The sequence below is a fragment of the Giraffa tippelskirchi genome, chromosome 7 (assembly GCF_054371585.1).
Source record: "Giraffa tippelskirchi isolate mGirTip1 chromosome 7, T2T-mGirTip1v1.2.pri, whole genome shotgun sequence".
NCBI lineage: Eukaryota > Metazoa > Chordata > Mammalia > Artiodactyla > Giraffidae > Giraffa > Giraffa tippelskirchi.
The window spans coordinates 27070811-27087440 of NC_137281.1; the positions used below are offsets into that span (position 1 = coordinate 27070811).

General features: G+C 40.0%; 1 protein-coding gene and 1 pseudogene across 12 annotated transcripts in view; both read right to left on the bottom strand.

The window, feature by feature from the left end:
- Window positions 1-12202, bottom strand: part of CBFB (core-binding factor subunit beta) — a 49037-nt gene extending 36835 nt beyond the window's left edge. For 9 of the 12 annotated variants that reach the window (XM_081513254.1, XM_081513258.1, XM_081513260.1 and 6 more), the window contains exons 1-3: window positions 11873-12202; window positions 11558-11644; window positions 6370-6486 (exon numbers count right to left, since the gene is read on the bottom strand). In XM_081513254.1, the coding sequence (XP_081369380.1) occupies window positions 6370-6486; window positions 11558-11644; window positions 11873-11950 (282 nt within the window). In that variant the 5' untranslated portion in view covers window positions 11951-12202. The remainder of the gene's footprint in view (window positions 1-6369; window positions 6487-11557; window positions 11645-11872) is intronic. The other 3 variants (XM_081513255.1, XM_081513259.1, XM_081513261.1) reach the window with 1 other exon arrangement.
- A 126-nt stretch (window positions 12203-12328) lies between these two features.
- LOC145513731 (large ribosomal subunit protein eL22 pseudogene) lies at window positions 12329-15663 on the bottom strand (annotated as a pseudogene).
- Window positions 15664-16630: the final 967 nt, after the last annotated feature.

Sequence of the window (16630 nt, forward strand, 5' to 3'; positions counted from 1 at the left end):
TTAAGGATGTTTCTCTCAGACATACTATTCTGACTTTTCTAACTTGGAAAATATAATTGAGATATGGCCAAGACTACACTTCACACTAAAAGGTAAGTCCAGGCAAATAATGCAATTCAAGAAAAGGGGAAAAGATGAGTGCTGGATATTAATTCTATCTCAGTAAAACTGGAAGAAAAAAGAGAAGAAAGGAAAAAAAGAGTATATTATCTTCAAATACTTCAGAGGGGCATTTATCATATATGCAAATTAATGTAACTCTAACTTGAAGGTACTATGACATTCTAATTTTTAAACATTATGAACTGGCAACCCACTCCAGTATTCTTGCCTGGAGAATCCCAGGGACTGCAGAGCCTGGTGGGCTGCCGTCTGTGGGGTCGCACCGAGTCGGACATGACTGAAGCGACTTAGCAGCAGCATTTATTCATGAAGTCAGTCAACTCTTCCTGGATTTAAAAATTGTTGAAATAAAACTTTTTTAAAAAGCCCAGATTACTTATTTCACTGCATTAAATTGTTGATAACTAAGTGCCAGAAAACATACTTCATATTTTAGTTGAATTGAAGTACTTCAAAGTCTAGATCCGACAAGCTAGTTGTAAAGTTGCCTCAGTTTCTCTCGGGGAAAACCACATTCCGAAACGTTACCAAATATTTCTTTTATTTGGAGTGACTGGGCTGTCTAAGGAGGAAAAGAAACTTGCTTCTGAGCTTGAATAGGAATTTCTCAAAGCTAAAGAGAGTGCTCTAAATTCTGCCAAATTGTGGATGGTATATAAACAGACACAATATTTATTTTGGGACAAAGATCCTGCAAACAAGTAAGCAAACCGCTCCAGAAGCAGCAGTTACAAAACTTTGAAGACATTTAAAGTAAGAGTTTTTGTCTTCATTCGTTAAATCAAATGCTATTAAACTTTGCTTTGTTATTTTATGCTGATGAAAATGAATGACAAAAAGATTTTTAAGTATGAATGTTCAGAAAAGAAAAAGAAGTAAAACACATAACTTATCAAAAAGTTAAAAAGTTAACTGCTCTAATGCCACTTTATAACTACTCCCAATGTCTGCTATTGTTATCTATCAATTAAAATCATAAGTAATAAATAGCAACGCAAAAACTATAGAAAGTTTAACCTCTTTTTCTGGGACCACATCTAGTATATCTAGATAAAACTAGATAGTATATTCAATTTCCATAGAAAAAATGGAAAACAAACAATAGCACTATAAAGTTAATTTCTTCAGTTTATAAGATTTTCATACCCTCTAACTTCATGCTCACAAACTAGGATTATGCAATAAGCATAATCATTAATTTTAAAATCCAAGGAGGCTTTAAAAAACACAGAATGCATGCAAAAACCATTAATCTGACCACTTAAGACTAATAACTTATGGTCAACCATAACCATATGCATTTGTTTGAAATAAAAATTAATTGGAAATAAGTTTCAAGAGGAAAGATCAAAGGAACAGGGTGTTGCTTGGGCTAACAAAAATTTCACACAAGAATGATTTAAATTCTGATCTGCTGCATCCCTTGTCTTCTGACAGCTAAATTAGAGAAAAGCAGTTTAAATTAAGGGAGAATTATGAACATTTTGGCTGTCTAGGTTTATAAAATACCAGGATGGACCACTGGGGAAAGATGTAGTCTCCCAACACCATATTGCTACCTTAAGTGAAGCTGACCTAAGGCCTCTATAGCACTGAAAATCCTTGATTATCTATGATCTCACTCTACAAACCTATCAAATAGTCTAGCTTTGGGTAGGGCTTGACAATTAAGAAGGCATTTTCACATATTCTGGTACTTCATTTAATCCTCACATGAGGTTTATGAATAGGGAAGACATTCTGATTCCCATTTACAGCTAAGGAAAACAATTGTGATTGTCTTCTGACTCATATCCAGAGCTCTCTCCATTATACTGTATTATTTTAAACCTCTTCTAAGAAAGACCCTTAATAAAGAGTCAGCTTTATCTGTCAATAGCTCACTAGGTACCTGGGTACAAAAGTTTTAAATATATTTGAAAGGCAGACTATAAAAGTGTGTGTTCTGACTTGATGGTCAGTTATCCACTAACAGACCTTTCTTACTGAAGACTCTAGGTTTAAAAATATTCCAACAAACACAAAGGCAGAAAGAATGAATAAAAAGACTGATTTTGCGAAGCCCATTTTCTTAGATTTGAAATATGGCTTTATGATCTAAGAATCATAAAGCCATATTTCAAATCTAAGAGAATATGGAACTTCTGTTTCCTATTAGCATTCTATTTTTTTTCCTGAATTCATCAGATTTAAGTGAACACTGGGAGCCAGCCTCTAAGATGGCCCCAATGATCCCAGCCTCCTCCCATATATGTGAATAAACCACCCCCCTCCCTGCTGAGTGTGGGCTAGACATAGCGACTCGCTTCTAATGAACAAGAAGAAAAAAGTGATCAGAGAATAAGTCATAAAAAGCAGGATGACCTCATTCTTTTTCTCTCTATGGAAAGGAATATATGACTAGGAATTGAAGCCACCAACCAAAAGTCATGTGAGTTTGCAAGGGGATCCTTTAGCTCCAATCAAGCCTTCAGAGACTGAAGAGCCCCAACAGCTGGACTGCAACCTCATGGGAGACCCTGAGCCAGAACCAACCAGCTAAGCTACTCTTAGATTCCTGTGAAAAGGCACAAGAAGATGAAATATTATCTGGACTGTGGGTGGTGTTTACATGGGTGTGTACATTTGTTAAAACTCAAATTATACACTTAAAATGGGTGCATTATTTGGTAAGTAAACTTTAATAAAGATGATTAAAAAAAAAAGACACTGAAATCTTGAGATAACCAGACAAAGGGTCACTTAGGAAAAAGCTGTGCCATCATTTAAATTAAGGGTGGGTGTTGAAAACAGAAGCTGCAACAAGCTACCACCACGAACTCACATGCCCTAAACTGCTCAAAATTGCTCCACCCACAGCTTTTCTCATCTCAGATGACTGCAATCCCATACTCCCAGTTGCTCTAACCAAAAAAAGTTGGAGTCATTCTTGACTCTCACACCTCACATCCAATCTATAAGCAAATCCTGTTGGCTCTATCTCAAATATTCCTAGACTATGACTCTTTCTCACCATGTCCATTGCTACCACCCTGGTCTCTCACCAAGATTACTGCAACAGCCCAACGGGTCCCCCTGCTTCACTCTTGCCTGCTAAAACTGCTGTTAACCCAGCAGCTAGAGTGATGTTTTCAAAACTAAAGGCAGATCATATAATTCATCTGCTCAAAAAGCAGAAACTACTCTCCATTCCACTCAGAATAAAAGTCCATTGTTGTTCCCATGGCCTCCCACAGTCATATAAACTGGCTTCTTGCTATCTCCCTAATCTCTTTTACTACTACTCTCCTCTTTGGTCAGTGTACTCCAGCCGCACTGGCCTACTTATCGTTTAACAAACACACTGTGCAAGCTCCCACTCCAGGGCCTTTACAAGGCTGTGTGCCCTGTTTGGATCACCTTTCCCTCAAATATCTGTATTGCTCATCATTCCCTATCTTCCTTTAGGTCTCTGCTCAAATACGACCTTCTTTACCCAGTCTATCCTGTTTAAAATTGCAAACATTCCCGTTCATTGATGACCCTTATTTTATTACAATTTTCCTTTTTTCTCCCCAAGAGCATTTATTACTTTGTAACATACTACATAACTTATATACAGTGCATACTGCCTGTTCTTCCATTCCTTCCATAAAACAACCTGAAGGGCAGGATCTTTTGTTTTGTTTATTCATATATCAAGTGCCTAGAACAGTGCTCACTAAATTACATAACAGGTGTTAAACAAAGACCTTCTGAATGAATGAATTTTTGAATAACTCTGCCAGTTACTGAGCTAAGCACTTTACATACACTATTTTATTTAATCACTAGGGCCACCCTGGGACACATGCATTAACCTCATTTTATAACTGAGGACCATTAAGATTAAATAACTTGTCCAAAGTTACAGAATAAACGAAGTAGTATATGAAGCCAGGACTTAACCTCAATTTATATGTAACTCTAAAGGCTCAATTTCTCAAAGCTTGGTTTGAACGGGAAGAGAACTAAGCTGCTTTAGGACCTAACTAGGTTGAAAGTACGTAGAAGAATAGACACTGATTTTGGATTTAGTATAAGGAGCAGAGGCAAATAATTAACATTTAGGGAAACTGCTTCAATTTGCTTTGCTTCTAGTCCTACGGGGACAGAAATAAATGCTAATGGTTATCAGAAGAGAAATAAGAGACTCCACAGCCTGAGCTCTATGGATGAGAAAACATGGGTTAGTATCTTTTCTCTAAATTCATTGCTATACTTATCCCAGTGGTAAAGAGCAAAATACTAGCAGGGTTTTTTTTTTTCCTTAATGTTGTTGGTTTTTTTCATTAAAATGCTTTCTTCTTCCTAGATTCTACTGGTGTAGAAAGTATTGGTAAAATTATATTTGAGAAATATATCATCTATACACAAACATTTAACAATTTAAATCTGAGGGAAAGATACAGATTTCTGCCAGCATTACCATCCTTGGAACACAGCCACATTCATTTGTTTACACATTGTCTATGGCTCCTTTCACACCGGAACAGCGAACTTGAGAAGCTGCAACAGAGATCATATGCCTGCAAAACTGAAAATATTTACTCTGGCACTTTACAGAAGAAAATCATAAAACAAATATTAATAAAATATAAGTTTCCGGATTTCTTGCATCAGTTCTATCATTTTTCTTGATATATTTGAAAACACATTCTCTAAATTCTAGAACAAGCTATCTAAGGTTTTTGTCCTTGTTGATCATATAACTAAAAACATCTCAACGGCTTAAGTCCAAGGAAAATATGCTCTTCAATCTACTAAACAGATATCATTTAACTCAAGCAAACATATTCTAGTAGAATTAACACCAATTTACTAGTTATTAAGTACTAGAAGATTTTAGTAACATTGAGATGGCAGTCATGAAATCCTAAAAGAGTTTAGCATGAAAGTTGAGAGGAAAGCAATTTTTTGGTTCATGTTTTTAGTATCTGAGCTAACAAGTTAAATCTTAAGGAAGTGTTTGGAACAAGGGAAAAAACAGTCACACATTCACACACCAAACAGACAAAAAAGCAATAATCGTACAGTGTCATTACTTTCCAACTTCTCCTTTATACATTAAGAATTACCAAGTAGTAAAACCTGGAACATTTGCTTTTAATCTTCCAAGCAAACAAGTCTAATACACAGAAAAGCAAACTTCAAACTTATTACTCATTTTAAAATTCTGTAATCTATTTTCCCTCTCCCCATCAAAAGATTAGTTGGTTTGTAACTCACAAAAGATCAAACTTTATTTCACAAAACTAAAGGAAAAAAACCCCACAACTCTTCATTGTATATATACAAGACATGAAAATCCTTTTTCTAATATAGCCCAATACAAAAATCTTTTAAGTTCCTCAAAGGAATATTTAGATGTTACTTATGTTTCGCAAATAAAGTGACAGGTTATACTATTCACGATGACACTTAGAATTTTAGCAAGTTAATAAAAACAGGTATAGAAACATGCTGCAAAGGAAACAGGAGAAAGACTGAGTACAAAACGAGGTAAAAAATCTTTTTCTTTAAATATTTTATTTCAGGAAGTCAATTTCTACATTAAAAGATGAACCAATCCAAGACACTATTAACATTTCATCAAAAGCACACAATTCATTTAACTTAGATTTTAATAGGGCTCTTAACTTACACATCTCTATCTACATTTTTCATATCTTTGATCTAAAACTTCCTACGTAAAAATTTTAAGATATTTGTTTCCCAGAAACTTCTCAAAACAAAAAAATATTTCCAAGTTAACGTTTTCATATTTTCTCAAAATTAAATTTGCTACATTAAGAAGTGGAAATCTATCCATGAATCATTTCTAAATACTATTAAATTTTAGGCCTAAGTCTTTTCCCATTTATCTCTAAATTTCATTTTTTTAAAAAAAACACTACAGTTACACACATTTTAGTAAAACAAAAAATTTCTTGTCCACACTTTTAAAGGAATTAAGTTTCAAATGTTACATGTAAGAAAGCACACTACTCTCTTTAAGGGTGAGAACTTTCTGTGGCAAATGACATAAGCATGATATTAGCAATGAAATTATATAAAACACTTGATTTTTTAAAACTGTATTATATCTTTTTAATATGGAATGAAAGCAAATCTGATCACATGTCTATAATCAGACCTGTGATCTCTTTCTTAAAATATAAATCATCAGGTAATCGCTAATAGTAAAACAATCCACAGTATTTCAAATTGCAAAGAAATGTTTCCTACCTTGCCTGATTCTCTTTCTAAGTCGACATACTCTCGGCTAGGTGTTTGTCGCTGTTCTCCCTGCCAGCTGGCCGGAAAAAACTGGAGAGACAGATTGGTTCCTGTGGCCACAAAAGCCTTTTAGAAAAATCAATACAAACAGGATCAGGAGCAGGACATTACATAAATTATGCAGGCAGTCATTTATTTTTACATCAGTTTTTGTCTTAAGCCAGGCAGCACCAAGATTACTTAAAAGTAAAAAAAACACGCATTCATCATTTTTCTTAAGTATTAAGTTACAAACATCTGATTCCATTTTGAGGACATTTGCCATTGGCTGCTTAAATATAAAATCAGACATGGAATCAATACTTTCTTTCAGGTCATTTTTTGCTGACGTTAGTACAACGCACTGCTAATGTCTAACCAGAAGCCCCCATCACTACATTTAAGAACTTGTATTTTTAAACGTAAAAATCACTGAAGAGCTGAATATTTTGAATTTTAAAGCATACCACAATTTAAAGTTGTGTAAATGAGACAGTTTAATTTTTCTTGATTTTCTCTGTTCAAAGCAACACTATGCTTCAAAAACCATGCTAAAAATGCACTTGGAGATGACTGCAAGTGAAAATATCTCCACGATATATCACATTGGGAGGATCTCATTATCATGAATAAAGTAACCAAATATCATTTCCAGTGATTTTTAATTATCAAAATTTATAAGATGAAGACAATATCCTCCATTATGGTTTTCAGTAGAACTCACTCTCAGAGACAAAAATTTCAGTTTCAGTAAAGGCTCAGCTTAAAAAACACAGACTTAAAAAAAAAAAAAAACACAGACTTTTTCATCCCCATAGGTGTCTATTTTATCCAGAGTTTCCCAAATTCCAATCACTTGCACACTGAATATAAATAAATGTTAATTAACTAATAGCTCACTATTGAAAAAAAATGCACTTGGGACTGTCTCTCCTCTGATAAACCAAACATTAGCATGTGATATGACAGTACTCATCTCTCTAAAACCTTAGATGAATTTTTAAAAATGCATTTTCGAAAATTTGACTTTAGGAAAACTGGATCTGACAATAACAAAAGAGTAGCCATCTAATATTTATAAAAGATTTGGATGGCACAGCTCAACAGACAGAACACTCTAAAACCATTTCAATAAAGTGTCATTCTGTGTAGCCCCAGAGCAATTTAACTCTATACTTCCCCCTAGTTAAAAATGGAAGTAACACTGTCCCTCTTTCCCAGGGAAAATCTAAAAGAAATACATAAAAAGCATTAAAAAAAAATTCTGCTTTTCATCATCTAAATGTAAACTCTTCGTTGAAATCAGAGAACTTTTTGTTTTAGTTTACTAATTAAAATTCTAAAGCATGATTTGTTTCCAAGTATAGAGTCTTCATCTGAAAGCTAGGGGTTCACATTCTTGGGCAATTTGTTTAAAGCATTAGCTGATTCAGCTATCCACTAGTTCCCCCGAAGACAGGGGCTTAGATTCTTTACAGATAAAAATTACAGCACTTTCTGTTTCTATGATTGATACTAGTAGGTACAGTGGTCAATCTAACTGCTAAATCTCTATAGATACCTTTGATGGCATTTCCCTAATTACTGGGATACCTTTTCTTGTGGTAAATACTTACACGAATAGAGACTGAACAAACATCAATATTAAGATATTAACCTTAAGAACTTTGCCAACTATTAGCATAAGTTTAAAAAACAACCACTGAAGTGAAAAGCAGACACTAGGAGGCAAACTGCCTAGGCTGACCTAAGGCAATTTACTTCACTCTAAACCTCAGTTTCCAGTACTTGTCAAGTGTTTAGAACACCACCCAGTAAATGCTACATGTATTTGCTAAATACAATGAGAAGTAATTCTTAGCGGAAGAAGACAGTCAACTCTTTCAGTCTCAGACAATGAAATTCTCAGAGCAGAGTGGTGACAGATAAGAGATCCTGCCCATGAATGAACACCCTGCCAAAATCCGGCAGCCATGTTTCTTCAGTAGTCACCTAGTAACAAATCCTTCTGTCACAGTGTATCCCAAATCAGCTCCTGGCTAAGTAAAGACATTCTGCAACTCTTATTACCTCATCTCCCGCCTGAAGGCCAACCTCAGAAGAGATTTCCTGCTTCATCACTTCATGTCCATTATCTCATCAACATACCTCTCTGAGACCGGAGAAGTGGTAAAAACAGATCACACTCTAGAATACCATTTCTCAAATTTATTTGACCACAGAACTCTCTTTTTTTTAATGGAACATCTACAATACATAGGAGTTGGGAACATTTTGTTTGAAAACATAAAAATACACACTGGTAAAGTGGCTGTATGGAGAATTCTCAGTATGTCCTGACTATATTTTATGAGGTTTCATTAAATCGTAAAATAGCACACTTGTGCCAATCCAACATACCTTTTATTCTTCCATCTTCAAGATTAAAAATAGTTTTTACCACTTTCACAGTAGTCACCATACCTCTCATAAGTATTTTTTTATTAACCATTAGTGTTGAAAATATCTAATACTCTTACTATATAATACAAGAGCTTATATAAGGAATAAATCTGGTTTTACCAAATAGATTCTGCTGCTGCTGCTGCTGCTAAGTCGCTTCAGTCGTGTCCGACTCTTTGCGACCCCATAGACGGCAGCCCACCAGGCTCCCCCGTCGCTGGGATTCTCCAGGCAAGAACACTGGAGTGGGTTGCCATTTCCTTCTCCAATGCATGCAAGTGAAAAGGGAAAGCGAAGTCGCTCAGATTCTACCCCTCACCTATAATCACGCTTATCTCATGTCATGATATAGAGTCTCGGTAAGTTTTATAGCTAAGAAGAGATAAGTATCACAGCCTTATGTTCCTTTACATCTAAATACAAAATAAATTCTTCATTAACCTCACTGATAAAGAGATGTTCATAATAAAAAAAAATAAAAGGGGGGAAGGGTTAGACATAGTTTGGAGAACTATATATTTTTATCATACATGGCTGCTATTAAAATAGAAGCAAAAAAAATGCCTTTCCCCACCTATTTTCCACCACCAAATAAGTAAAAGCCACAGCCTGTTTACAAGTCATAAGATAAATTTGGGGCATTAAATGAAGTAACCTTTAAATTTAAATAATCAAGTGCTTATGATGTAAAAGATACTGTGCAAAACTGATACAAAGGGGGCATATATGAAATTAATGTGGTCTCTATCCCCTAGAAGCTAAAACTCCGTTAATTTAAGTATGAATCAAAGGCAGAAAACTGGAGAGGAAAAAGTGAAATTCCTTCCAAATACAAAGTTACATTATTTAACACATTAAACTGTGCTGTCTTAATTACAATTCTTAGATGGAATTCAAACTACCTATCTTCTTTAACCTAAATACTTGTCAGAAATTAAGAACTTATTAAAATTTGTAGGATCAGATTTTTGGAAGAAGAGAAGGCCTAGAATTAGAATGTCTGATTTATCCCTGGAGAGGAATTTATAACAAACACAAGCAACCTATAATACTGCTATAACAGTAAATTCATGTTATATATGATATAGTAATTCAAATATACTATGATTCATATATAGTCATACACACTTAAATTATACTTCCAATTCATAATCACATGCAGTAAAATTTGATATGAAAGAAAACACCCTATTAACTATATTTCCCTAGGTTTCCCCAAAAACCTCAGCTCTAAAAAATTACAATAGCATTTTATAGCTCATCTTTTATACTTACATCAATTACTTCCAAGAAATCCATTGGTTGGGTATACCATCCACCTTTTCCAAAAGGAAATCCAGACAAAGGATGATATAATCACTGAACCAACTAAGGAAAGATTCTTCTACCACTTAGTGCCAAAACTAAAAACTATTTGTCCTATACATCTGAATCATACAACAATTACAACTACTCAAGGAAGTGGGCTAAAAGCTAGACATTTTCTTTTATAATGTGCAATAATGACCAAATATTCTAGAGTTCCTAGTAAAGTTGGCCATATCTTCTCATTATGTGTAATACAATTCAAAAAGCTTTTGTCTTAAACATCAAAATATTTTTAAAAAATAAACTTGATTTCAGTGATGAAAAGGGAGAATTTTATGAGATGTGAATTATGTCTCAATAAAAATAATTCTCTACTGTACAGGGAATGGGAGAAGCAAATGGTCCAACATGTCTTTCTATTGTTAACCTAAACTCAAACTGCGCCTGCAGCTTCAAGTGTGTGAAGATGCAGTGGCCCAAGTCATGGAGCAGATAATCAGACTCCATTATACAGTGCCTCAACTTCGTAAAAAATTAACAACCAGCCTCTTCTCTTTAGTTTTTTCCGATGCACTTTTTGGCTCCAACATTCTCTCATTAGCACCGTGAATAGGACAAACCAAAAGGAGATGAGGGGAACTAGGATACTTGAATTTTTTTCAACATAACGTTTGGTGGAGATAAAGCACCAAATCTAGCATCTAAAACAGGGCCTCAGATCGACTGTGGGTTTTGCAAATCCATGCGATTCTTTAAAAACTGCAGGCCTAAGCGCGATATGTTTTTTAGGTTTGGAGGGAAAAAAAGGTTTCTTTCCGATTCTCCTGAAGCTTATTATGCGAAGAAAAGATGGCACGTTTTGGGGGGCTTCTTTTTTTCTCTCTTAGGACAACAGATGACTGGATTTACCCTCTGATTTATTCTCAGCTTTATTGAAAAAGAGATAGCTTCACATAGATTTACGCAAAATCTAGCGCCTAAGAGACAAACTATCGCCCAACAAACGATTTTGAACGAAGCCCACTTCTTTTTCCCTACGGGTGTTTTCTTCCTACTAATATCCCGATCTTTTCTTTAATAAGGGTCACAGCCTATACAGCGATCTTTCCTGGTTTAGTTGGGCTCGGGTTTGAGATCCACTCGCGGCAAAGTGTCCGCCGAGTCGTGTGTGGGAAACATAATCCACCCGCCGATGGCCACCGGGAAGCGTCTCCCCGCGAGGACGCGGCCCGCCAGTGTCTGGTTTCGCATTTTGAATCCCGAGTAGGAAGTGAGACGGCGCCCGCTCAGTTCCGGGAGCCGCGGCGTCCGCGGCGCCGTCCGGAACCGGCCTGGGCCGCGGCGGCCCCCGTGCAACAAGTGACCCGCGCGCGCCTCGCTCCCCCGCGCCCCCGTCCCGCCGACTTACGATTTCCGAGCGGCCGTCGCGGCAGGCGTTCTGGAAGCGCGCCTGGCGCTCCTCGTGGGGCCGGTCCCTGAAGCCTGTGTACTTAATCTGCAAGGCAGAGACGGCCCGAAATCAGGAGCCAAATCCGCGACACCGTCCGCCCCGCGCCGCCCCGATAAGGGAAAGCAGAGTCAGCGGGCAGACGGCTGCCCGGGCGAGATTGCCCCTCCGCGGGCGCGCCGGCGCGGGGATCCCCGGGGCCGCACCGCCCAAACTTTTCTCCGCCCGGGCCCGCTCGGGGCGCGCCGCGGCCTCCCTGCCGGCCGCCTGCCTCACCTCACATTCGCGGCTCAGCTTCCTGAAGAACTCCTCGTTCTCGAACTTGCTTCTCTGATCGGGCACGACGCGCGGCATCTTCCCGCCCTGAGGCCGCGCCGGCCGCCGGGCTCCAGGCTTCCGCGGGCACCCGCTGGCCGGCTCCGCGCTGACCGACTGACCGCCCAACCGCGGCGCCCTGACTCTCGCTTCCCTTTGTTTCAGACGCCCGCCCGCGTGGGCTCCCGCGCCCGGGAGTCTAAGGTGCCGCCGCCCGCTCGAGCCCAGCCCACGCCGCCGCCGCCTCAGCCGTTGCCTACCGCCCGCGCGGACTCAACATTCACCGCCCCCGGCCGCCGCCGCCGCCACTTCCTCTCGCCGCCCACCTCGCTAGCCCGCCCGCCCCGCCTCCGTCGGCCCCACCCCTCCTCCTCGCGCGCCCGCCCGCCCCAAACTCCGGCAAACAAAACGCACCATTCACAACTCTGCGACCCGCGCGGCGCATGCGCCGCAAGTCCGCTTGCGGGGCCGCTGGACTGCGGCGAAACTCGGCTCCTCCCGCGGCGCCTTGCGGCCCCTTGTCCCCTGGCCCGCCGGCGGGCCACTTCGTTCAGTGGGGGGGTCTGCCCCGTTCTTGGAGATAGGGAGCGGCCTGCGTGAGTCTTTCCTCTACACTGCCTGGAACTTTTGGGCTCCCCAGCAGCGCGGAATAACCCCAAATTGTCACCTGAACGCCAGGAAACTTAAGTCCTTGGAGACTTTGAAGGAGGCTCCAAAGTCTCCTTTGGAAACTTAACTCCTTGGAGATTCCGAAAACCGACCAGGAGGGGTGCAGGCTGTGCACATCAAAGACTAACGGTGGAAAGAGACCAAAGAGATCCAACTTAATCCGCATCGTGGTGGAAAGGTCTGAGCTGTTGGAGTCAGAAGGGCCTCAAATGGGACCTCACTCATTCCCCTGCCTGCTGCCTGGGGCCCTTAGATAGTCACTGGACCACAAAGCCTCAGTTTGCTTTTTTCCAAAATACAGGCACTCACAAGCTCGCAGTATTAGCTGGCTTGAGAGCCTTTATGTAGTTTTAGCACATGATGAACACTCAATAAATTTAAGTTTCCAAAGAACAAGCTGAATTATATAACCCAATACCGGTTCATATATTTACACAAATGTACAATCATATCCTAAAAAATTAGATCCACAAGTTCTAGGGAAGTCATTTAGCTCAGGCTGGAGACAGCCTGATATGGGATTTACAGCAGAGCTTTACTCAAAGTTGGTCCTCAATAAAGTCTGATCCTTAAAACCTCAGGTTGTCAAAAACTCAGTCCAGGTATGGCAAACAGGTGCCAATTTTGACAGTAGCTGGTCTTATGGCAAAGGATTGTAAGAATCCACTTAAACTTACAGGAGTTAGTGCCAAGGGCAATTGGCAATGTCTGCCTGAATGCAGGATTTGGCAGACTTTCCCAGCCCTTTCTAGTCCAATCCAATCTCATTTTTACAGATACAGAACTGAGCTAGGATGATCGACTATCCTGGTTTTAGCAATGGAAGTCCCATGTCCCAGGAAACCACTCAGTTCCTGGCAAACTGGATTGGTTTTTCACTCTAAGGTCCAGTTAGTGATGGATTGCCCAAGGTCAAGGGGAGAGTTTTCAGCAAAATCAAACCTGCAGGCCAGTGGTTTTAACAAACACACACTTTCTGAGTAGCAAACATAGAATCAACTCCTTCCAAGGGCATGCTCCCTGGCCTACACCAAGCCTGTGTGAATGTATGTATGTACACAAACAGAAAGAGTATACATAGATATGGATGTCACCAACCATTTTTGTTGGGTCTCCAGGTATCTCAGAATCTTTCCCTTCGGTGCTTTTCAGTTGCAAGTGACAGAAAACCAATTAAAAAAAAAACACTTAAAGCTAAAAAGGTGTCAGTTTTAAGTAAACAAATCATAGAGAGAGACTCTTTCCTTTCTCCATTTCTTCTCACTGCTAATTCTCTCAGCTTCTCATCAATGGCATTCATTTCCTGACAAAGGATGGAAACATCCACTTCTCTGTCTCTAAAGTTTCCATCTCCCAGACTGGCTGCACACTCTCCCTTCTGCCAAATCACCATATCCAAGTAGATGTGACAGCATCGGCCAGCTTATGTCACATGCTGTCCCATTGCAGACTGGGGGCCTGCGATTGGCAACTTCAGAGAAAAGCCAATGGTTGAAAGACGGGAAGAACAGTTTTCCTGAAAGGAGGGAGTAAGAGTACAAGGTGGGCCCACTGAACAGTTTGTATCAGCTACATCTGCCAAAAGTTGCCATTTATTTCACTGCCTAAAGGTTCCAGTGAAACTGAAGGGGGAAACGTCACATTAGCACAAAGTGCAGACAAAATTAGCCTTAAAGTATACGCACTTTATGTTAAGAGGTAAGTGAGGCAGCCTCTAACCCAGTTACCAAGGCAGAACCAAGCCACTCACAAGGAACAGAAGTTTTCATCCATCTGCTGCCTCTCCCTTACATCTTCCCAGTTCAGCTAAGAAGACCTTCAGGCACCAAGACAACACAACCATTGTTTGAACAAGAGGAAGATGATGAGTTTGCTGTCAGTCAACAAGGACTGTGGTCAGGGGAGCAGAGTTTCTGCTGTTGGCTTTCATAGTAGGAAAAAAGGGTATCCCATGTGATACCATGCAATGTCGCCATATTCTGTTTAGGTAGATACTTGTATAAAACCTTTCTTTTCTGTCTCTGATAGATGATTCACAAGGAAGCACTCTTACTCCACAGTGGGTGCAGGTAGGGCTCACAGACCTGCAGCTGACCTTGGTGTCAACTCCAGCAATAATTGTTTTTTCCCTGGGAGATGTGGAATAAATAAAAGTTGAAATCTCACTAGAGTGGCCTAGATGCTCAAACCAGACATGAACTTTTTGTTGTTTCTGTTCCCAAGTTTTATTTGAGAACTCATACAGAGGGGCTTTCCCGATGGTCCAATCGCTAGGACTCGTGCTCCCAATGCAGGAGAGTGATTTGATCCCTGATCTGGGAACTAGATCCCACATGCCGCAACTGAGATGTGGTGAAGAAAAATAAACAAAAAAAATTTTTTTTTTAATTATATAATATTATATATATATTAAAAATATATATAAAAGAACTCATGCAAAATATTCCAGATAATTGAGTTTTAACCTTCAAGTTCCTCCTCTTCTTATCTTGACTAATATGGAAGTAACGAAATTCCTAACTTTCTTTGCTGTTAGCAACTACAGATAACCAATCATGTAGTTGTTGTTGTTGTTTAGTCACAAAGTCATGTCCGACTCTTTTGTGATCCCTTGGACTGTAGTCCGCCAGGCTCCTCTGTCCATGGAATTTCCCAGGCAAGAAAACTGGAATTGGTTGCCATGCCCTCCTCCAGGGTATCTTCCTGACCCAGGGATCAAACCCCAGTCTCTTACGTATGTCTCCTGCATTGGCAGGCAGGTTCTTTACCATTAGCACCACCTGGGAAACCCATCATGTAGATTATTCTTCTTCAAATATTTTTTGGTGAGATATTTCAAATACCTTTTGGAGAAAGGCACCTCAGACATTACAGTAGTCCTGCTCTTGCTTCTTTTGACGGTTACAACCCCTTCACCAAGATTCTCAGCTTTTCCATTCACTTTGATTCTCTCCTAAAGAAACTGCTCAAAATTGGCAGCATCCATGATGCTACCTTTTACGGGGTAGGTGTAGTCAAAGGTAAAACTTCAGAACCAGCTCCTTTTTTACGCCCTTTGTCACAAGATTTTTCACAGGGGCCATGGCAGCAGCTGAGGCAGAAAGCCACCATGAATTTTTTTGACAAAGAAAAGGTGATGGTCAAGACAAATCCCTTCTAAGCTGAAGGGAGCTGGACTGGAAGCAGTGGGAGTACAGAGCAGGACAGAGTACTCTAAGTGTCAGCCTCACAGAGGTGGGAATGCCATCTGGAGGGAAAGGGATGGGAGAGTCTGCCAAGCGGACCCAGAACAGCAGCACCACAGACAGCCTTTGGCAACTCCAGGCCACAGGGTAACCCACACTCGGCATTGTCTGGCATCCAAACGGCCAGGACAGCCGGGAAACGAGCCCCAGGCTGAAGGAGGCCATCTCCTCGGCTGAACTCTGTATGCATTTTTTTTTTTAATGGTTATTAATTTTTTTCACTAATTTTAAAAACTGGATTAAAGGAAATTAATAAAGGAAAATTTCACCCACATCACATATATTTAGCTCTGTGCTTCTGTATGGTGGGTATGGACTGGCTCAGGGACCACCCTGTGAAGGAGTTTGCTACCAGCCAGCTCTAGTAGGGCCCACAGATGGAAGCCTGAAGCTGACTGTTCATTGCCGAGAAACACCCTCCCAACCCCATAAACCTGGCTGAATTCTCTGAAGCCCTACTGCTTGGAGCTTTCCTTTCTTAAGGATTCAATCAGTCCAGGACCTTCTCCCTCCTACTTTCGCAGGTGGGCAGCTGCTCCCACTGATCTTCAAAAGGTGGGCAGTAAAAGGACAATACTGCTGAGCAGGGTGTTGAGGGAACCCTTAATTGTCTGGTTCAACTGTGAAGCTCTGAGTGGGGTGCTTTTATGCCCCTTATCTCAGTTAATTCACACAACCACCTTCTAAGACAGGCCTCCTTGTCCCTATCTGAGATGAGGAAAAGGAGACCCTGAAAAGGCAAATAGGTGGCCATAGGACCCAGACAAGACCCTGACCCGTTAGAGTTAATGAAATGGCTAAGCAC